At 36.8% G+C, this 23,148-nt stretch overlaps 2 protein-coding genes across 2 annotated transcripts; both read right to left on the reverse strand.

The window, feature by feature from the left end:
* Positions 1-2,652: 2,652 nt before the first annotated feature.
* Positions 2,653-10,906, reverse strand: LOC146163448 (spermine synthase-like). The gene is made up of 11 exons (XM_083380504.1): positions 10,843-10,906; positions 10,259-10,403; positions 9,558-9,645; positions 9,420-9,484; positions 8,771-8,946; positions 6,728-6,838; positions 5,780-5,922; positions 5,205-5,321; positions 4,930-5,031; positions 3,706-3,821; positions 2,653-2,698 (listed from the first exon to the last, which is right to left on the reverse strand). The coding sequence occupies exons 1-11, from the start codon at positions 10,904-10,906 to the stop codon at positions 2,653-2,655; spliced, it is 1,173 nt and encodes a 390-aa protein (XP_083236630.1).
* A 5,508-nt stretch (positions 10,907-16,414) lies between these two features.
* Positions 16,415-22,607, reverse strand: LOC146163449 (spermine synthase-like). Its single transcript, XM_083380505.1, has 7 exons — positions 22,557-22,607; positions 21,600-21,792; positions 19,433-19,543; positions 18,482-18,624; positions 17,907-18,023; positions 17,632-17,733; positions 16,415-16,534 (listed from the first exon to the last, which is right to left on the reverse strand). Exons 1-7 carry the CDS (start codon positions 22,605-22,607, stop codon positions 16,415-16,417), a joined length of 837 nt encoding a protein of 278 aa, XP_083236631.1.
* Positions 22,608-23,148: the final 541 nt, after the last annotated feature.

Raw genomic sequence — 23,148 nt, forward strand, 5'->3', positions numbered from 1 at the left:
CCTAAATGCCCTTTGAAGCATTTGTTCGCTGACGCACTTTGACTACCTCGGCCTATTTTTATTTCATCCTTTTCCAAACACACATACAGTTAACAATTTCCTCACCGGCAACCTGTATGCACTTGCTATCCTACGCTTTGGGGCACTTATCCTTAAATTATTCCCTTCTGCTGCGTATGATATAATATCTAGAATGCTTGACTTCGTGGCACAGCTGTACATTGATGGTGAAAGGTTAGTCTGTTGAAAGAGACTAACGCCACAAACTTTTATCGTTTGTTAACTCTTTATTGTAACATTAACCTTAAAACAACTAAAGTCACTCGATTGCTTCTAGTCACATACTCAAACGCTTTATCTCGTTCTATTTTCATCTCATGCTTCGCAAAACACACACACAGTATACAATTCTCTCACCGGCAACCTGTATGCACTGCTATGCTACGCTTTGTGGCACTAACCTGCTCTGTCTTTGCTACAAAACAGCCTGAACCACAAGCGGACTGGTGGCCCGCAAGTGACGTACATTTTAATCAGCTAAACCAGTCGAAATAACTGAGTTTTCGCGTATTGTCAAACCCGTCTGACCAGGATGTTTAACGGCGTACAGATGCTGTTTAAATTGACTTCTTCGTCACAAAAGGTAAATGACAACAGTGAGTAAGAAAAAGTTGGTACGAAGGGGCTTCATATTCAGGTTAACCTAGCGTGATCGAGTGTAGAAAGGTAGAAAGCAAAATAGATGCTTTTAGTCTGGCTGTTTGACAGACTGAAAAGACTTGGTTTACGGCCGACTGATCGTCACCCAATCAGTCAAAGTTGTTTTAAAAGTTTTCGTTGGGGTCATTTCATTTCGGCGAATCTACTATAAGGCTAAACGTCTTGAGATAAACTCGTAGTGGCGATTCGTTTTATATTAAAAATGCCGTATACGGACACCCCGTATAGCATGTCCAGTTCAGGTATTGTAGCCTACCATTTCAGCTAAAGTTTGTCTGTTGACTGAAGTTTCAACTTATCATATTTGAAACTTTAGTACTTCTTCAAAGCAGTATGACGCTTTTGCAAGCACACACTAAACAGCATATGTTTCTAATTGTAACCTAATTGATCAAAATAAACCTGGTTAATATGGCAACCAGCAGCCATAAAAATTGGGTCTTCTTTAAAAGCCAAACTTAAGCTGAATAAGTTCATTGATTAGGTGTACTATTTTTTTAGTAATAATAGTGAATTTGAAATTCAAATAACCGCCTGTTTTTTTTTCAAGACTATATATACTATAGGCTACTGTGTGACGAATTCCAGACGAAATATCTTTGCATTTTTTTTTTAAAGCTATACGGGCGATTTTATTCATTTAATATTAAAGTTACATTCCTTGGTTATAAGTAAAAAAAATTTTTACTGAAATCATAACGCTTGAGAATTTGTATTTTGTGCGGTTTTTCGTTCAAGCTGTATTTAAGTTTTATAGGATGTCCGTGGGTAATTGTCAGTTGATTAGATTTTTGCCTGTTATAACTACATAATGCAAAAATTTTCTCGGTGGACAATTTGATATCTCCTAACCGAGTTTGTGAAATCTGACAAAAACACGCCGCATGTCTCATTGCAGTTTGCTCACATCTAACGCTTGAACGTATTTACACTTGATTTCAGTTTTATATTGCACACGAGATTTTATTGCGTCACATTTTTTCCATGCCGCCATAAACAAAATTACGGGTCCCCTCTTCTCAGATCCTGTTTTATTAATTTTAGTAACTTCTGTTACTTTCTTGACCACCAGTATTTATTTATTTATTCCTGTTTTGGAGCGTGAATGAAAATTCGCTGTTTGTAAGTAACACCTATAACAAATCTATTTACACAACAGGTATATATATGTGTAGGTGAGAACGAAACAGGCTTATATTCGTTTCTCCCCGTGTGTAGGATGTAGCTCTTTGTGGTTAACCATGTAAGAAATGTGGCTCTTGGTCAAGAAATAGCTAGTCACCCTTGCTATAGAGCATCAAACTTAATTTGCAAACAGTAAAACATGCGCTATGTCATTTCTTCAGGCGCATTTTACTCCATCTTTTTTTGTAAGTTATTAACCTGCATATAGACGAAACCAAGATTTTCAGACGATGCTGGCACTCTGAAAAACAATCTAAGTCAGTCGTTTTTTAGAAAGTATTTTTGGAAATGCTTGGATTAAATAGAGTCGCCGGAAATAAAAACAAAGCAATGCGAAAATAAAAATACGAAACATAAAAAAATCCTAAAAAGGTGTATTACTGCCAACATTAGAGACAGTTTATAAAATAATATTTTTCATTCAACTATTTTTTGTAAAATTTATAGGTATCCTAAACATGTTGCAACATTGCCATAAATATGTGAAAGACTCATCATTTTCTTCCACAATAAATGAATTTTTTAGTGCTATTTTTCTTACGGAAACACGGTACAGTAGAAATGAAAAATATTTTGTACCAACCGCCAATATTGCCATGCATTTTCATTTTATTACAAACTGTTAGCACCATCACAATCAAAACAACAAAACCTTTTTACTCGTTGGTTTTTAGTAAGTAGCGTTTCATGAAGTTAAATATATACTTGATTTGATTAAATAAACAATTAAATACAAAAGAAACACATCTATTTTCCGTTGGCGATGACTTTTCGCATTTGGCAGAACATCCACCTAAAAAACAAACAAAAATATCTACTTGTTTGATGTACTATTAAAGACCAGTTATGGCGAGCTTGGCGATGTGCTTTCACGTGCATCGAAGCACCCCTATTGCTTCAATTTACTTTGTTATTTTGATTTACAATTATCGTGCCGCAACTACAAACTAAGGCTTGTCTACAAATATTTTATGAAGGTCATAGAAGCAGTTTACATGTCCGAGTCTTACGAACAATAGTTTAATGAAGCGGTTTTCAACCGAGGCGGCACCCTTGGGTGTCATTTCAAATGCAAAACGTTGCCGAGCGATATTTAAGAATCTGATTTTTGCTTTTCCAGTTCCGTTTATTGTCACATTTTAGTGATTTACCCACGGAAAAATCTGTAAGGGGTGCCGCAATCTATGTATTATTTCTGAGGGGTACCGCAAGCCATAAAATGTTGAGAACCACTGGTTTAATATTAAAATGCAAGCTGAAAACGTCCTTTTTACACAAAGTTTTTTGGAAAGTAGTAGATTTTGTGCTGCTGCAGGTCGAAAAGCATTACCACGCAATCGGCAAGCACTTGCTTTGCACAGAAGCGCAACTGTGTAAATTACTCTCTCCTTGGACAACCAAGACGCAGTGCATTGCTTCAATTAAATATTAGGCTAATGTTGCACAGAACATTTTATCGTTTGTTGTAGTTGTATTCGCCTAATTTTCACTATTGCGTTGTCACTTACTTAACCTTTCTTGCCTCTTAACTTCTGAACCTCATCTTTCACCTGTTTATACCTTATCTATTCACATTTTCTGTCAACAACTTTTTTTGTTGGTTGCTCTATCCCTCACAACTTTTTCCCATGGCCTGCAGATTATGGATTGCTTCCTAATAGTCAACAGTCGACAGTCAGGTCAGGCATCCCGCAGGCCGTAGAGCAGGGATACGATATTTTTGGCGTAGCACTAGTACATATGTCAGTTTCGAAGGCGGAAGTACATTGGTACTTGCTTCATCAAACACTTGAATCTTACTTTTCCTTAAACGATGGGACGAAATTGTCGAAAAGCTCGTAGGTGACTTTTTGGTCGAGTTGCTGCAAATTTGACTCGAACTGATGAATTCCTTCTTTGTTGGTTGATGCCGTGATCTGAAGAAACAAGCACAATTCTTATTTAACCCCCCAAAAAAGGTGCCAAGCTCAATTTCAGATTTAAATACGACCAATAGAGATCTACGTACAAACAATAAGATCCCCGGAGGGCAAACAAACATAACAAAGGACTGGTATTTACAGTTTTCTATCAATACCAAAAAAATAAAAAAACAAAGTGCTTTTTGTGTTTGACAAACAAACTAGTTAAGCACGTAAAACTCTTCGGTGGCCACATGAAACTTTTCTTTTCACTTTACAGCATGAAACTTTTTTGGAACCTGTTGTTTACACTTGTTGGTGACATAAAACTTTTTACACTTTAGGCTACTGCGTAATTCTAAGCCCCGTAGTAAAGCTGTATATAAATTCTAAAATAACACACTCCGTATAAACTTATTGTTCTTTGTTATGATTTTTTAGTGCCTCTAGCGCACATTTATTATCTGTGCAAACTTTACAGAACATTGAAACGTTTTCGCATAAGTTTTTGCAATCTTAAAACACAGCAAAAAGTTTCCGTTTGAAAGTTCCTATTGTCATTTAAAAAATGCAAAATCAGAGACATTTTTTGTCCTTTAGTTCTTGCATGTTAAGTGAATATAAATACCTGAAGGTTGATTGTTTTCAGTTTCTTTTCTAAGAATATGCGGTGATACTTACGAATGTCTTAAAATATCGAAATACAGTAGGAGTCGATACCTGATGCCAAGTGGCGGTACTCGTCCTTAACTATAGGCGGGCAGAAATGCCGACCACATTTATATAGGAGTTTCGGCCATGACCCCAACGCAGTAATTCTACCTTGAAACGTAAATTTTGCAAATATAGTAGGTTAACAACCTGGATAACGGAACTTTTTAACGCTTATAGCATATTTCGGCCTAACGATTTTTTGGCCTGGCACAAAAACCTTTGAACATTTTTACTTTTCGAACGTGTTTGATTTTCAAACCTTTTAACGTTTTTACTTTTTTGAACTTGTTTGATTCGCATAGTAATGACGTCATTCGGTACCGAGTGGATCCCGATTTTTTTTGCCAAAATATCGGATATCGGTATCGGAATAAATTATCAAGCATCCTACATCCCTAATGCGACTTACATGAGTGAAGATCTGCCCGTCATCATTCAACAGTTTTAGGCTAGAGTTGAACAGTTGACGGAAAAACAACCATTCTGATGTTGCAGAGCATTCTTCCTTCACCTGTGTTGGAAATTGGTAAAAAAATGATGCCTGTTATTTCTTAAAGGATTTACATACCAAATCAAGAAAATGCAATTATTTTTGCAGTTGATTTAGGCAAATTTAAAGCAGTAAACCCAATCAGCGGAATCTAGTAGTGTTGTTTTATGTATATTCTTGTACTTCTGCTTTACTTCATTTTTTACCTTTTTGACGATTGGAATGTCGGTGATGTCACTGATGATGTAATCAAACTTTCTTCCTTCCTTTTCGTATTTTCGCATATATGGAATGCAATCGCCAACTTCGATCTGAAAATTGTTTGAAATTTTTGCGTACGAAAATTGTTTAATTCCTTATCTTTTCTCGCAAACCCACTGTTCGCCTATATGTGAAGCAATTTGAGAATGATGCAGCTATACCTGTACTCAAACAAGATTTGCTATTTAATTATGGCTTTCTAAACGTTTAATCTGCGACCTACTATTCTATTGAAATTTTTCGCGATTATTAAGGTTGGTCAGTTGTGAACAAATATTTCCTCGATTGATTGGCAATTCGGGGAGGAGGAGGGGGCTTTTCGCATTACTTGATGCACATCAAAGATAAATAAGTAATTTAAATAGTTATCACACTGTGTGAAATTAGTTGAGCTCTACTTCTATAACACCCCGATGTGCCAGTTTAAGAAGGACTCAATTAAGCATTACATTGTTCATTAAACAAATCTACAGCGGCTTAAATATATAGCATGAACACTCGTTTTAACCTTGTAGTTGTCCCCCTCATATTTATCGAGCGAATCCTCGCAGCAACCCCGCAAGTATTTGCTGCAAGCTTTCATCACAACTTCGTCAATCTCGATCATTGTGATCATCTCTGGATTCAGCTTGCGCAGCTCATTCAAGGCTCCTGAAGATAATTGTTTGTACCGTGCTTTAACATAAAGAGAACATTTGCAACCACGTTTTTTAAAAGTAAAGTCAGTTTATTTTAGTCCAATCATTTTTCCAAATGTTCTAAATTGAAAAGAGTGATGTGGAAACGGTGAACAAAGTAAAGAATGAGATCTCATGTGCTGTTCGCGTTCCATTTTTTTTATTTTATTTTATTTTTTTTGACTAGAGCGGTTCTCAACCAGTGAGCCATAAGAACATTTGAGGTGGGCCACATACCAATTTAGAAAAATAGATTTAGTTTCATTTGTGTCAATATATTTAATTTTACAGGAATAATGGCTTGGAGAGGAATTAAAAAGGAATGTAAATTTATTGTTTAGCCGCAAGTATCTCACTAATGCACGGTTGAATAAATAATTTGTTTTGAAATACGTTATGCTGTGCTTTGTTCTAAACATATTTTACATTTTTTTTTCTTTCATAATTTTTTGAGGCCGCAGAATTTTTTTGCAAACTAAATGGGCCACGAAAGAAGAAAGGTTGAGAACCACTGGAATAGACATTGTTATTTTGTATTCTGGTTCTATTCGTTAGGCTTTACGAAACTTTGTTAATATGAAAAAGCTCTGCTTTGCCGAACATCAATCTCTTTTATATACATAGTTTAAAATAAACACACAAACTTTTTAATGTATATCTCATAGCCTTGAGGGGCCCTTTTGCGACAGCACATTGTTACGTATGAAACGCTTGGGCTGCCGATAATTAGATTTGCACGTCGGCTATGTTTTATCTCATCTTGGTCAAAATATACACACCTCCGTCACCGCCGCCTAGAATAAGCACTTTCTTGCCTTCGTAGTTGATGTATTCTGGCTTGTCGAGTCCACACAAAGATGACGTGTAGATATAATCGGCTTCCGACAGATCTAAAATTTTACAGGTTTTGTTTACCTGGGAATCAAAATTGGTGCATAGCACATGATTATAGTATCGTGAATCAACATGAGCGCATAGCACAGTGGTTCTCAAACTTAAAAAAAAAAAATTGCGCAACGGCCCCTCAGCAACTTTTTAAATTGCTTACGGTCCCTCAAAAATATACACAAAATAACGCTTGTTTTTAATGGTATAAATGGGACTGGTAAACTTGCTTCTTTGCTTTCAGCTCGGCTATGTTAACCTCTAACGAATCACTTTATTTGAGTGGAGCAATCACGAACAGTTTTAAAACCGTGACTGACCGACGACCGTACAGCACACAGTGTCATCGCATTTGCAACAAGCTGTGAAAACGCAATTTTCATTAGCACAGCGTAAGACTATGACGTCACAATGGACAATTCAACTCGAAGCTTACAATAACTTTAATGAACAAAATATTCAGCTTTGCTTTGAAAAGTAAGTTGCCTGAAGTTTTCTTCATCAGGGGCGTCGTGTTGATTTTTTGTTAGTGGCTTCGCGGTCCCCGAAAATTGTCTCGCGGACCCCACTTTGAGAACCACTGGATAGCACATGATAATAATGTCGTGAATCAACATGAGCGCATAGCAAATGCTAATAATGATTACAAAACGAAAAATAATCATGGTTGTGTGTTCAACTGGTTCGACTGAACCCTTATAACCTTTAACTTAAATCGAAAATCATTGTCAGAAATATTTTGCTTTTTGGTATAGCCCAGGGTCAACCTTCGCCGGATCCCTGGGGGATAAGCGAGCGTTTTTCAAGGGGTCCGAGGTCAAAATGTTTTAAGATTTGTAGTTACGTGTACCAGTGCCGGGGTTTGTCTCAACGCTGATCAATGTGTGGTTAAACCGCAGCTGTTTTGATTTTTTTGCAGTCGTAGAGAAGAAAGAATGAAAATATTACATTTGTCCAAATTCGGTCAGTGTTTCTTAACTTTTTATGGCGACCCTAACTGTGCCTGAGTTCAAAAGCGAAGCTTTGGCGACCCAATTCTCATCGTTAAACTTTTTGCAAGATTGCAGTGAACAAAGAAGAAATCAGACAATATTATAGCATAAAATTCAAATGTGATAAATATTGGTCATGTCTTCGCATTTCAGTTAATTCGGGAGAAACCTTACTCGGAACCAATCTTAATTAACCTAACCATGCGAAATACTGAAGTCGGCGACCCAATAACATCCAACGGCGGCCTAAGCTAATTTGGCTCGCGAACCAACGATTGAGAAACACTGATTTATTGGTTGCCGACAGCTTTCTGCGTTGCTCTACGCCAATTTAATTCTTCCTCCGCAATGCTGTTATCTGGAATGTCGTGTTCCTGTCAGCATTTTAAAGGGGCAATATCGCAAAGGATTGAGAGTTGAAAATCAAATATGGGGGACCTTCTTAGTAGAGACGAATTTCACAACATTAACGTGCGTGTGACATATCACCAATACAGCAAGTGTTAAATGTGATAATTTCCGAGGTAGAGTTTTTTAAGTTTTACGTCTTCATAATGTTAAATTGGTCATGTTGTAAACAACTCGACAATAATACAATAGTTAACTCGAGGAAATATTCGCAAATAAGCATTTTATTTTTAGGGCTGTGTTCTATGTCTTTGCAAATTTTGAACGCGAGCTACATAAAATTGTCTATCCCGAGGGCCAGAGGTATACCCCTGTGGGTCTTTTCCCTACTCTGTTGTGTTTTACTGTGAGCTATATTCGGTAAAAGCGATATGTTGTCGTTTTTATCAAATGTAAATTATATCGTTCAATTTGACAATATGCACATTGGTATGTTGAGGCAGGTCATTCAATCACAATTGAGTGGAATAAGACAAAACGATCGATCGTCTCTCTTTCTTGGAAATGTGGCTTTCAGATTAAATAGAATCGACTTACTTTCTAACCAGTCGAGCAACAGTATGTTGCCCAATTCCTTCGTTCTGGCAATGGTGACCTGTTGGAAATCGCTCTGTTCGTTTGCTAATACTTCTGTTAAATCCATTTCATTTATTCTTCCATCTCCCAAGATGGAATACCGCCAAACATCTCCACCTCGTCTCAATGGAGCTGTTCTACAAATTAAAAAAATCTACCGGTTGCGTTCTTAAACAATATTAGTTTAACTTAAAGCTCAGTAATATTAAACTTTTCTGTACCAACGAAAAATTATTTGTATTACCAATGTTTGACTTAACTTGAAATAACCCTTTTTTTGGCTTGACTTAAGTATTTTAGGCAAAATGTTTTGACTTTACCTAATTCTTTTTAACAAATGACTTTACTTGTCTTGGTCATTTATTTTATGCATGCAAAACAATATGCTTGCTATATATGGTTTTGTGTTATTTCTTTTGAGTTATTGCTGATAATCGGAAGAGTTTACTAGTTTTAACAGTTTAACGTTTAATTTTAATGACAAGGACTTGACTTGCTCTAAATATTACTTGAGAGTTCACTTTATTTATTCAAAAAACAACCCGATTTCCGTATTTAAATTCATAGGGCTCCTTTTTGATACATGAAAAACGACAATTAACATATTTACCGATGTACTGTAAACTCGTCTTTAAAGGCTTCCTCCAGTTTTTTATAAAGCACATTGGATGTTTCCTAAAAAGGCAGCCTATCATTTATTAAACAATATAATTCGACACAGACTATATCTATCTTGTTTGGAACTCACCTCATTATACTTCTTTCTTTCTTTACCCTGGATTTGTTCTGTTAAGTCTAACGTCATGATCTTTTCACTGCACGTCAGTTGAACTGTCCTGGTTTTATGTTAAAAATATAAGGAACACTTTGTAATAAGAGTATGCTCACACTATTTATACGGTAACACACATTCAGACAAATCAACAATATCTTAAGCCAAATAATCTGTAATGCAATAGTATTACGACAAACGACACATAGTATGACAAAATACGCAGCACGACGGAATAAGATCTAAAATCGTTTACAGACCAAAACTTGTCGGAAATAGTCCTAACTTAATAAAATAACGTGCAGCACTGTAGGTAGAGGGCTTTACACAGAAACGACTAGGACTGACCAAACAGATTGGATTTTATTTTCTGACTTGTTTTTATGGACCCCCCAAACACGAAATTCCATTCATGTGAACTGAAAATAAAGAAATTGTTAAAAAAAAAAACAGCCAAGTGCCGTTATTTTCCCACACCAGTCTTGGAAATGACGTTGGTCCCACCTATTGTATTCAACCCGGCCGCGTGATCTAATATGTTTGAAACTGGAGAACTAAGCGATTTCCCACATGAATAGCACTGTTTTATTCGGTAGCACTGTCTATTCACAGTTGCTTGCGAATAATGGCGAATTTATAAATGTGCTTCTATTCGATTACTACAATTGTGCACTTACAGCAAACGTTTTGGAAATCCAAAGTAAGATATAACAGTCGAGAAGCCTCCCGAATCTTCCGCTGGCACCTCGTTGGCAAAGTGGCACTGGAAGCCTTCATCCAGAACCAGTCGCTTCACCCTTTCAGAATCTTCTTTCCAGCTGTCTGAAACGCCATGAGCTAATGTTTAAACTGACGAAACACACAGAACTGTGCTTAGATGTAAAAGGTAACATTTCATTTGCGCGCAAAAGTATAGTGGCGTGATAAGCAATGGTTTATTCCCAAACCAAATGTCCTTGATACCTCATACCTCCCCAACAACATTATTGTTTGCAGCAAACGGAAACTGACTAATAACCCCAATCAAACATGCCTAATCCTTCCCATTACATTAACGTTTCCAATCATTTGTGCCGTTTATTAATCGTCTTTTCGAGTTGAAGAAAGGCGCACCCATCGACAGAGTTATGTTAACAAGGTATTTTGAAATTGCTGCTGAAGTATTTTGGAAAATAAATCCTAGCCTAAGTCATCAGTTGCACAAGTCAAGTACCAGCCAATTTACTTTTGCTTTAACTTTATGAACATACATTTCACTTACCTGCTCTTTTTTGGTTAGGCAAACGTGGAACGGTCTGGAAATGTGTGGAGAAAATTGTGCACATTTTGTAATAGATAAACCTGCAACCCTACTTCGCTTAACGAAACAAAGCAAAGTAAATCGCTATGCTGTCCAATCTACAACTGTCTATAATTAGTCACTACTTTATATGCGGTTTCGTTAGTTCAATAAGAACTGATGCTTGCCAAACGCCACCAACTCTGTCTGCTAGTGACGCCGCAAACTAAAGGAAATTAAAATCTTAACTGAAACTGATCTGTTAACAGGCCAAACTAAATGGAAGATGCTACTCTGCGACTGTCAGGCTCAATAATTATCCCCGTTTAACCGACACAAGCTGTTTTTTCTGTCTTAACTACGTTTTGCACCAAACTTGAAATTTATGCTATTTCCTCTGCCGCGTACAGTATAAGATCTTAGGCCCAGCCTCGTAGCACAGCTGTACGTTAAAGGTGAAAGGTTGTTCTGTTAAAAGAGACTAACGCCACAAACTTTTATCTGCTGTTAACTCTTTATTTTAACATTAACCTCAAACAATTAAAGTCACTTGATGCTTTTAGTCACTAACTACAACGCACTGTTAAGCATTTTATTGTTGACACACTTGAACTATCTCGGCAAAACACACACACAGTACATATTCCTCACTGACAACCTATACACTTGCTATCCTACGCTTTGGGGCACTAATCCTTAAGTCATTCCCTTCTGCTGCGTACAGTAGAAGATCTAAAAGGCTTAACTTCGTGGCACAGCTGTACATTGATGGTGAAAGGTTGGTCTGTTGAAAGAGACTAACAAACTTTTATCGTTTGTTAATTCTCTATTTTAACATTAACCTCAAAACAACTAAAGTCACTCGATTGCTACTAGCTGCAACCTAAATGCCCTTTGAAGCATTTGTTCGCTGACGCACTTTGACTACCTCGGCCTATTTTTATTTCATCCTTTTCCAAACACACATACAGTTAACAATTTCCTCACCGGCAACCTGTATGCACTTGTTATCCTACTCTTTGGGGCACTAATCCTTAAGTCATTCCCTTCTGCTGCGTACAGTAGAAGATCTAAAAGGCTTAACTTCGTGGCACAGCTGTACATTGATGGTGAAAGGTTGGTCTGTTGAAAGAGACTAACGCCACAAACTTTTATCTGTTGTTAATTCTCTATTTTAACATTAACCTCAAAACAACTAAAATCACTCGATTGCTACTAGCTGCAACCTAAATGCCCTTTAAAGCATTTGTTCGCTGACGCACTTTGACTATCTCGGCCTATTTTTTATTTCATCCTTTTCCAAACACACATACAGTTAACAATTTCCTCACCGGTAACCTGTATGCACTTGTTATCCTACGCTTTGGGGCACTAATCCTTAAGTCATTCCCTTCTGCTGCGTACAGTAGAAGATCTAAAAGGCTTAACTTCGTGGCACAGCTGTACATTGATGGTGAAAGGTTGGTCTGTTGAAAGAGACTAACAAACTTTTATCGTTTGTTAATTCTCTATTTTAACATTAACCTCAAAACAACTAAAGTCACTCGATTGCTACTAGCTGCAACCTAAATGCCCTTTGAAGCATTTGTTCGCTGACGCACTTTGACTACCTCGGCCTATTTTTATTTCATCCTTTTCCAAACACACATACAGTTAACAATTTCCTCACCGGCAACCTGTATGCACTTGTTATCCTACTCTTTGGGGCACTAATCCTTAAGTCATTCCCTTCTGCTGCGTACAGTAGAAGATCTAAAAGGCTTAACTTCGTGGCACAGCTGTACATTGATGGTGAAAGGTTGGTCTGTTGAAAGAGACTAACGCCACAAACTTTTATCTGTTGTTAATTCTCTATTTTAACATTAACCTCAAAACAACTAAAATCACTCGATTGCTACTAGCTGCAACCTAAATGCCCTTTAAAGCATTTGTTCGCTCACGCACTTTGACTATCTCGGCCTATTTTATGTCATCCTTTGCAAAACACACACACAGTTAACAATTTCCTCACCGGCAACCTGTATGCACTTGTTATCCTACGCTTTGGGGCACTTATCCTTAAATTATTCCCTTCTGCTGCGTATAATATAATATCTAAAATGCTTGACTTCGTGGCACAGCTGTACATTGATGGTGAAAGGTTAGTCTGAGGTTCGTTGAAAGAGACTAACGCCACAAACTTTTATCGTTTGTTAACTCTTTATCGTAACATTAACCTTAAAACAACTAAAGTCACTCGATTGCTTCTAGTCACAAACTCAAACGCTTTATCTCGTTCTATTTTCATCTCATGCTTCGCAAAACACACACACAGTATACAATTCCCTCACCGGCAACCTGTATGCACTGCAATGCTACGCTTTGTGGCACTAACCTGCTCTGTCTTTGCTACAAAACAGCCTGAACCACAAGCGGACTGGTGGCCCGCAAGTGACGTACATTTTAATCAGCTAAACCAGTCGAAATAACTGAGTTTTCGCGTATTGTCAAACCCGTCTGCTAGGATGTTTAACGGCGTACAGATGCTGTTTAAATTGACTTCTTCGCCACAAAAGGTAAATGACAACAGTGAGTAAGAAAAGTTGGTACGAAGGGGCTTCATATTCAGTTTAACCTAGCGTGATCGAGTGTAGAAAGGTAGAAAGCAAAATAGATGCTTTTAGTCTGGCTGTTTGACAGACTGAAAAGACTTGGTTTACGGCCGACTGATCGTCACCCAATCAGTCAAAGTTGTTTTAAAAGTTTTCGTTGGGGTAATTTCATTTCGGCGAATCTACTATAAGGCTAACGTCTTGAGATAAACTCGTAGTGGCGATTTGTTTTATATTAAAAATGCCGTATACGGACACCCCGTATAGCATGTCCAGTTCAGGTATTGTAGCCTACCATTTCAGCTAAAGTTTGTCTGTTGACTGAAGTTTCAACTTATCATATTTGAAACTTTAGTACTTCTTCAAAGCAGTATGACGCTTTTGCAAGCACACACTAAACAGTAGATGTTTCTAATTGTAACCTAATTGATCAAAATAAACCTGGTTAATATGGCAACCAGCAGCCATAAAAATTGGGTCTTCTTTAAAAGCCAAACTTAAGCTGAATAAGTTCATTGATTAGGTGTACTATTTTTTTAGTAATAATAGTGAATTTGAAATTCAAATAACCGCCTGTTTTTTTTCAAGACTATATATATATACTATAGGCTACTGTGTGACGAATTCCAGACGAAATATCTTTGCATTTTTTTGAAGCTATACCGGCGATTTTATTCATTTAATATTAAAGTTACATTTCTTGGTTATAAGTAACGAATTTTTTTACTGGAATCATAACGCTTGAGAATTTGTATTTTGTGCGGCTTTTTCGTTCAAGCTGTATTTAAGTTTTATAGGATGTCCGTGGGTAATTGTCAGTTGATTACATTTTTCCCTGTTATAACTACATAATGCAAAAATTTTCTCGGTGGACAATTTGATATCTCCTAACCGAGTTTGTGAAATCTGACAAAAACACGCCGCATGTCTCATTGCAGTTTGTTCACATCTAACGCTTAAACGTATTTACACTTGATTTCAGTTTTATATTGCACACGAGATTTTATTGCGTCACATTTTTTCCATGCCGCCATAAACAAAATTACGGGTCCCCTCTTCTAAGATCCTGTTTTATTACTTTTAGTAACTTCTGTTACTTTCTTGGCCACCAGTATTTATTTATTTATTCCTGTTTTGCAGCGTGAATGAAAATTCGCATAAATTTAGCCTACGCAAAACTGTTAGTATGTAACACCTATAACAAATCTATGTTCACAACAGGTATATATCTGTGTAGGTGAGAACGAAACAGGCTTATATTCGTTTCTCCCCGTGTGTAGGATGTAGCTCTTTGTGGTTAACCATGTAAGAAATGTGGCTCTTGGTCAAGAAATAGCTAGTCACCCTTGCTATACAGCATCAAACTTAATTTGCAAACAGTAAAACATGTACTATGTCATTTCTTCAGGCGCATTTTACTCCATCTTTTTTTGTAAGTTATTAACCTGCATATAGACGACACCAAGATTTTCAGACGATGCTGGCACTCTGAAAAACATTTTTTGTAAAAATTATAGGTATCCTAAACATGTCGCAACATTTCCATAAATATGTGAAAGACTCATCATTTTCTTCCACAATAAATGGATTTTTTAGTGATATTTTTGCCAATTTTTTTAGTGCTATTTTTCTTACGGAAACACGGTACAGTTGAAATGAAAAATATTTTGTACCAACCGCCAATATTGCCATGCATTTTCATTTTATTACAAACTGTTAGCACCATCACAATCAAAACAACAAAACCTTTTTACTCGTTGGTTTTTAGTAAGTAGCGTTTCATGAAGTTAAATATATAATTGATTTGATTAAATAAACAATTAAATACAAAAGAAACACATCTATTTTCCGTTGGCGATGACTTTTCGCATTTGGCAGAACATCCACCTAAAAAACAAACAAAAATATCGATGTGCGATGTGCTTTCACGTGCATCGAAGCACCCCTATTGCTTCAATTTACTTTGTTATTTTGATTTACAATTGCAGTTCGTGTTGCGTGAAACCCTTATCGTGCCGCAACTACAAACTAAGGCTTGTCTACAAATATTTTATGAAGGTCATAGAAGCAGTTTACATGTCCGAGTCTTACGAACAATAGTTTAATGAAGCGGTTTTCAACCGAGGCGGCACCCTTGGGTGTCATTTCAAATGCAAAACGTTGCCGAGCGATATTTAAGAATCTAATTTTTGCTTTGTGTGTAAGATTACTTTTTGTGTAAAATTAGAGTGGAATAAATCCAATTAAAACTTCCTACGTTGTGCAGAGTTGATGTGTGTTGTTCCAGTTCCGTTTATTGTCACATTTTAGTGATTTACCCACGGAAAAATCTGTAAGGGGTGCCGCAATCTATGTATTATTTCTGAGGGGTACCGCAAGCCATAAAATGTTGAGAACCACTGGTTTAATATTAAAATGCAAGCTGAAAACGTCCTTTTTACACGAATTTTTTTGGAAAGTAGTAGATTTTGTGCTGCTGCAGGTCGAAAAGCATTACCACGCAATCGGCAAGCACTTGCTTTGCACAGAAGCGCAACTGTGAAAATTACTCTCTCCTTGGACAACCAAGACGCAGTGCATTGCTTCAATTAAATATTAGGCTAATGTTGCACAGAACATTTTATCGTTTGTTGTAGTTGTATTCGCCTAATTTTCACTATTGCGTTGTCACTTACTTAACCTTTCTTGCCTCTTAACTTCTGAACCTCATCTTTCACCTGTTTATACCTTATCTATTCACATTTTCTGTCAACAACTTTTTTTGTTGGTTGCTCTATCCCTCACAACTTTTTCCCATGGCCTGCAGATTATGGATTGCTTCCTAATAGTCAACAGTCGACAATCAGGTCAGGCATCCCGCAGGCCGTAGAGCAGGGATACGATATTTTTGGCGTAGCACTAGTACATATGTCAGTTTCGAAGGCAGAAGTACATTGGTACTTGCTTCATCAAACACTTGAATCTTACTTTTCCTTAAACGATGGGACGAAATTGTCGAAAAGCTCGTAGGTGACTTTTTGGTCGAGTTGCTGCAAATTTGACTCGAACTGATGAATTCCTTCTTTGTTGGTTGATGCCGTGATCTGAACAAACAAGCACAATTCTTATTTAACCCCCCCAAAAAGGTGCCAAGCTCAATTTCAGATTTAAATACGACCAATCTACGTACATCTACGTACAAACAATAAGATCCCCGGAGGGCAAACAAACATAACAAAGGACTGGTATTTACAGTTTTCTATCAATACCAAAAAAATAAAAAAACAAAGTGCTTTTTGTGTTTGACAAACAAATTAGTTAAGCACGTAAAACTCTTCGGTGGCCACATGAAACTTTTCTTTTCACTTTACAGCATGAAACTTTTTGTTGGAACCTGTTGTTTACACTTGTTGGTGACATAAAACTTTTTACACTTTAGGCTACTGCGTAATTCTAAGCCCCGTAGTAAAGCTGTATATAAATTCTAAAATAACACACTCCGTATGAACTTATTGTTCTTTGTTATGATTTTTTAGTGCCTTTGGCGCACATTTATTATCTGTGCAAACTTTACAGAACATTGAAACGTTTTCGCATAAGTTTTTGCAATCTTAAAACACAGCAAAAAGTTTCCGTTTGAAAGTTCCTATTGTCATTTTTAAATGCAAAATCAGAGACATTTTTTGTCCTTTAGTTCTTGCATGTTAAGTGAATATAAATAACTGAAGGTTGATTGTTTTCAGTTTCTTTTCTAAGAATATGCGGTGATACTTACGAATGTCTTAAAATATCGAAATACAGTAGGAGTCGATACCTGATGCCAAGTGGCAGTACTCGTACTATACTATAGGCGGGCAGAAATGCCGACCACATTTATATAGGAATTTCGGCCATGATTTGCACGCCAACGCAGTAATTTTACCTTGAAACGTAAATTTTGCAAATATAGCAGAAACTTTTTAACAAAACTTTTTAACGCTTAAAGCAAATTTCGGCCTGGCACAAAAACCTTTGAACGTTTTTACTTTTCGAACGTGTTTGATTTTCAAACGTTTTAACGTTTTAATTTTTTAAACTTGTTTGATTTGCAAAGTAATGACGTCATTCGGAACCGATCGGATCCTGATTTTTTTTTGCCAAAATATCGGATATCGGTATCGGAATAAATTATCAAGCATCCTACATCCCTAATGCGACTTACATGAGTGAAGATCTGCCCGTCATCATTCAACAGTTTTAGGCTAGAGTTGAACAGTTGACGGAAAAACAACCATTCTGATGTTGCAGAGCATTCTTCCTTCACCTGTGTTGGAAATTGGTAAAAAAATGATGCCTGTTATTTCTTAAAGGATTTACATACCAAATCAAGAAAATGCAATTATTTTTGCAGTTGATTTAGGCAAATTTAAAGCAGTAAACCCAATCAGCGGAATCTAGTAGTGTTGTTTTATGTATATTCTTGTACTTCTGCTTTACTTCATTTTTTACCTTTTTGACGATTGGAATGTCGGTGATGTCACTGATGATGTAATCAAACTTTCTTCCTTCCTTTTCGTATTTTCGCATATATGGAATGCAATCGCCAACTTCGATCTGAAAATTGTTTGAAATTTTTGCGTACGAAAATTGTTTAATTCCTTATCTTTTCTCGCAAACCCACTGTTCGCCTATATGTGAAGCAATTTGAGAATGATGCAGCTATACCTGTACTCAAACAAGATTTGCTATTTAATTATGGCTTTCTAAACGTTTAATCTGCGACCTACTATTCTATTGAAATTTTTCGCGATTATTAAGGTTGGTCAGTTGTGAACAAATATTTCCTCGATTGATTGGCAATTCGGGGAGGAGGAGGGGGCTTTTCGCATTACTTGATGCACATCAAAGATAAATAAGTAATTTAAATAGTTATCACACTGTGTGAAATTAGTTGAGCTCTACTTCTATAACACCCCGATGTGCCAGTTTAAGAAGGACTCAATTAAGCATTACATTGTTCATTAAACAAATCTACAGCGGCTTAAATATATAGCATGAACACTCGTTTTAACCTTGTAGTTGTCCCCCTCATATTTATCGAGCGAATCCTCGCAGCACCCCCTCAAGTATTTGCTGCAAGCTTTCATCACAACTTCGTCAATCTCGATCATTGTGATCATCTCTGGATTCAGCTTGCGCAGCTCATTCAAGGCTCCTGAAGATAATTGTTTGTACCGTGCTTTAACATAAAGTGAACATTTGCAAACCACGTTTTTTAAAAGTAAAGTCAGTTTATTTTAGTCCAGTCATTTTTCCAAATGTTCTAAATTAAAAAGTGTAAAGTGGAAACGGTAAACAAAGTAAAGAGTGAGTCACATGTGCTGTTCGCGTACCATTTTTTTTTATTTTATTTTATTTTATTTGACTAGAGCGGTTCTCAACCAGTGAGCCATAAGAACATTTGAGGTGGGCCACATACCAATTTAAAAAAATAGATTTAGTTTCATTTGTGTCAATATATTTAATTTTACAGGAATAATGGCTTGGAGAGGAATTAAAAAGGAATGTAAATTTATTGTTTAGCCGCAAGTATCTCACTAATGCACGGTTGAATAAAAAATTTGTTTTGAAATACGTTATGCTGTGCTTTGTTCTAAACATATTTTACATTTTTTTTTCTTTCATAATTTTTTTGGGCCGCAGAATTTTTTTGCAACCTAAATGGGCCACGAAAGAAGAAAGGTTGAGAACCACTGGACTAGACATTGTTATTTTGTATTCTGGTTCTATTCGTTAGGCTTTACGAAACCTTGTTAATATGAAAAAGCTCTGCTTTGCCGAACATCAATCTCTTTTATATACATAGTTTAAAATAAACACACATTAACTTTTTAATGTATATCTCATAGCCTTGAGGGGCCCTTTTGCGACAGCACATTGTTACGTATGAAACGCTTGGGCTGCCGATAATTAGATTTGCACGTCGGCTATGTTTTATCTCATCTTGGTCAAAATATACACACCTCCGTCACCGCCACCTAGAATAAGCACTTCCTTGCCTTCGTAGTTGATGGATTCGGACTTGTCTAGTCCACACAAAGATGACGTGTAGATATAATCGGCTTCCGACAGATCTAAAATTTTAATTTTACAGGTTTTGTTTACCTGGAAATCAACATGAGTGCATAGCACAGTGGTTCTCAAACTTTAAAAAAAAAAATTGCGCAACGGCCCCTCAGCAACTATTTAATATGCTTACGGTCCCTCAAAAATATACACAAAATAACACTTGTTTTTAATGGTATAAATGGGATTGGTAAACTTGCTTCTTTGCTTTCAGCTCGGCTATGTTAACCTCTAACGAATCACTTTATTTGAGTGGAGCAATCACGAACAGTTTTAAAACCGTGACTGACCGACGACCGTACAGCCCACAGTGTCATCGCATTTGCAACAAGCTGTGAAAACGCAATTTTCATTAGCACAGCGTAAGACTATGACGTCACAATGGACAATTCAACTCGAAGCTTATAATAACTTTAATGAACAAAATATTCAGCTTTGTTTTGAAAAGTAAGTTGCCTGAAAATTTTATTGCACAAAAAGTTTTCTTCATCAGGGGCGTCGTGTTGATTTTTTGTTAGTGGCTTCGCGGACCCCGAAAATTGTCTCGCGGACCCCAGTTTGAGAACCACTGGATAGCACATGATAATAATGTCGTGAATCAACATGAGCGCATAGCAAATGCTAATAATGATTACAAAACGAAAAATAATCATGGTTGTGTGTTCAACTGGTTCGACTAAACACTTATAACCTTTAACTTAAATCGAAAATCATTGTCAGAAATATTTTGCTTTTTGGTATAGCCCAGGGTCAACCTTCGCCGGATCCCTGGGGGATAAGCGAGCGTTTTTCAAGGGGTCACGAGGTCAAAATGTTTTAAGATTTGTAGATTGTAGTGAACAAAGAAGAAATCAGACAATATTATAGCATAAAATTCAAATGTGATAAATATTGGTCATGTCTTCGCATTTCAGTTAATTCGGGAGAAACCTTACTCGGAACCAATCTTAATTAACCTAACCATGCGAAATACTGAAGTCGGCGACCCAACCACATCCAACGGCGGCCTAAATTTGGCTCGCGAACCAACGGTTGAGAAACACTGATTTATTGGTTGCCGACAGCTTTCTGCGTTGCTCTACGCCAATTTAATTCTTCCTCTGCAATGCTTTTATCTGGAATGTCGTGTTCCTGCCAGCATTTTAAAGGGCAATATCGCAAAGGATTGAGAGTTGAAAATCAAATATGGGGGGCCTTCTTAGTAGAGACGAATTTCACAACATTAACGTGCGTGTGACATATCACCAATACAGCAAGTGTTAAATGTGACAATTTCCGAGCTAGAGTGTTTCAAGTTTTACGTCTTCATAATATTAAATTGGGAATGTTGTAAACAAACTCGACAATAATACAATAGTTAACTCGAGGAAATATTCGCAAATAAGCATTTTCTTTTTAGGGCTGTGTTCTATGTCTTTGCAAAGTTTGAACGCGAGCCACATAAAATTGTCTATCCCGAGGGCCAGAGGTATACCCCTGTGAGTCCTTTCCCTACTCTGTTGTGTTTTACTGTGAGCTATATTCGGTACAAGCGTAACTATATATGTTGTAGTTTTTAGTTCAATTTTACAGTATACTCCAGCGGTTCCCAAACTTTTCTGAAAATTTGGCCTGGCGGACCCTTTGCAATTATTTTGATATTTCGCGGCCCTATAAAAATTCAAGGGTCAGTTGACCCATGTTTCTTATTTCGCTGATATCAGGTAGTTCAGCCTAATAGACGCTTTATGATGTCACAAGAGACATCAACAAACACGCTATATTATCGAATAATAAAGCATAATTAAAGACTAAAAATGTTTTTAACAAAGTCTAATTCAAATGTTTAAAAACATTCGCTAATGACTAATGTTTAAAAAGTTAAAGAATAACTCTCCTTGCGTACCCTCTGAAACTGCTGTACGGACCCCAGTTGGTCCGCGGACCCCAGTTTGGGAACCGCCGTTATACACATTGATATGTTGAGGAGGGTCATTCAATCACAATTGAGTGGAATAAGACAAAACGATCGATCGTCTCTCTTTCTTGGAAATGTGGCTTTCAGATTAAATAGAATCGACTTACTTTCTAACCAGTCGAGCAACAGTATGTTGCCCAATTCCTTCGTTCTGGCAATGGTGACCTGTTGGAAATCGCTCTGTTCGTTTACTAATACTTCCGTTAAATCCATTTCATTTATTCTTCCATCTCCCAAGATGGAATACCGCCAAACATCTCCACCTCGTTTCAATGGAGCTGTTCTACAAATTAAAAAAATCTACCGGTTGCGTTCTTAAACAATATTAGTTTAACTTAAAGCTTTGTAATATTAAACTTTTCTGTACCAACGAAAAATTATTTGCATTACCAATGTTTGACTTAACTTGAAGTAACCCTTTTTTTGACTTGACTTAGTATTTTGGGCAAAATGCTTTGACTTTACCTAATTCTTTTTAACAAATGACTTTACTTGTCTTGGTCATTTATTTTAATTTATGCATGCAAAACAATATGCTTGCTATATATGGTTTTGTGTTATTTCTTTTGAGTTATTGCTGGTAATCGGAAAAGTTTACTTATTTTAACAGTTTAATTTTAATGACAAGGACTTGAATTGCTCTAATTATGACTTGCCTGAGAGTTAACTTCATTTATTCAAAAACGACTTGACTTGGACTTCCGTTTTTACAAATGACTTTACTGGGACTTGACTTGTTTACAACACTGCACGTTACTAGTGGCATATATGCATTGCGAAATATCACTCTAAATATTTTTTAATGAACCCTGTATCACACCGCGTTACCAGACCTGAAAGAAACCCAGCTTTCGCGTATGGAAAGTCATGATGGATAAATTTTGTTTATTCACAACATACGACGTCATATGTGGAACAACTCACCGATGTATCGTAAACTCATCTTTAAGTGCTTCCTGCAGTTTTTCATAAAGCCTGTCGGATATCTAGTAATCAAAACAAAGAGTCTTTTGTAGAAAAAGTTAGCAAAGATCGGCCGAAACACACTTTCTTCATCCACTTACATTCCTGTAGTCGATTATTTGTTTTCCCTGGCATTGTCCGGTCAAATCCATCGTCATAAATGTTTCACAACATGTCAATTGAATTGTCCTGGGTATATGAAATATGTCAAAAAAGCTTATAGACGGAAATGTTAACATGGTCAACGAAAACATTTTAGAAGTTTAATTACCTTTTAATTAATACTCATGCTAGCTAGTACAGTATCTGGCATTTATATGTGACTTCAGCGTAGGATGACAGATGTAGCCAACTTATGTTTAATTACGATCGACTGGAATGCTATTAGAGACTCGCAATCGACTAGTTCTATAAAAAGTCACAAAAAACACATATTAAACATTTTTGAGCTTTAATTGCATTTCAAGCCAGCGACGGAGGTTAATTTGTTACGTAAAAGAACGCTTTTTTAGGCTGGTCCGGGCAACAATTGATCATTTTAATGTCCCGCATGTGTGTGACAGCTACGTAATGACGTAACACATATTCGACGCGATCGACCGGATGGAATGTGGCGATCGACGTGTTGGCCACCACTGGTGTAGGACATATCATAAATTTATACTTTGGTGTGATTGCCTGGGCTATTGCGCT

Source organism: Ascidiella aspersa, chromosome 2 (assembly GCF_963924565.1).
Source record: "Ascidiella aspersa chromosome 2, kaAscAspe10.2, whole genome shotgun sequence".
Classification (NCBI taxonomy): Eukaryota; Metazoa; Chordata; class Ascidiacea; order Phlebobranchia; family Ascidiidae; genus Ascidiella; species Ascidiella aspersa.

Bases quoted from the DNA above. Each gene is read 5' to 3' on its own strand.
- LOC146163448 (XM_083380504.1), bottom strand. From the start codon at position 10,906: ATGTGCACAATTTTCTCCACACATTTCCAGACCGTTCCACGTTTGCCT. The intron at 8,947-9,419 runs GTAAATATGTTA...TTTAATTTGTAG, and splicing joins GACGAGTTTACAGTACATCG to AACAGCTCCATTGAGACGAG. The intron at 5,322-5,779 runs GTTAAAACGAGT...AACAATTTTCAG, and splicing joins ATGAGGGGGACAACTACAAG to ATCGAAGTTGGCGATTGCAT.
- LOC146163449 (XM_083380505.1), bottom strand. From the start codon at position 22,607: ATGGATTTGACCGGACAATGCCAGGGAAAACAAATAATCGACTACAGG. The intron at 18,625-19,432 runs GTGTGTATATTT...AATTATCTTCAG, and splicing joins TCTAGGTGGCGGTGACGGAG to GAGCCTTGAATGAGCTGCGC. The intron at 16,535-17,631 runs GTAAGTCGCATT...TTGTTTGTTCAG, and splicing joins ACGGGCAGATCTTCACTCAT to ATCACGGCATCAACCAACAA.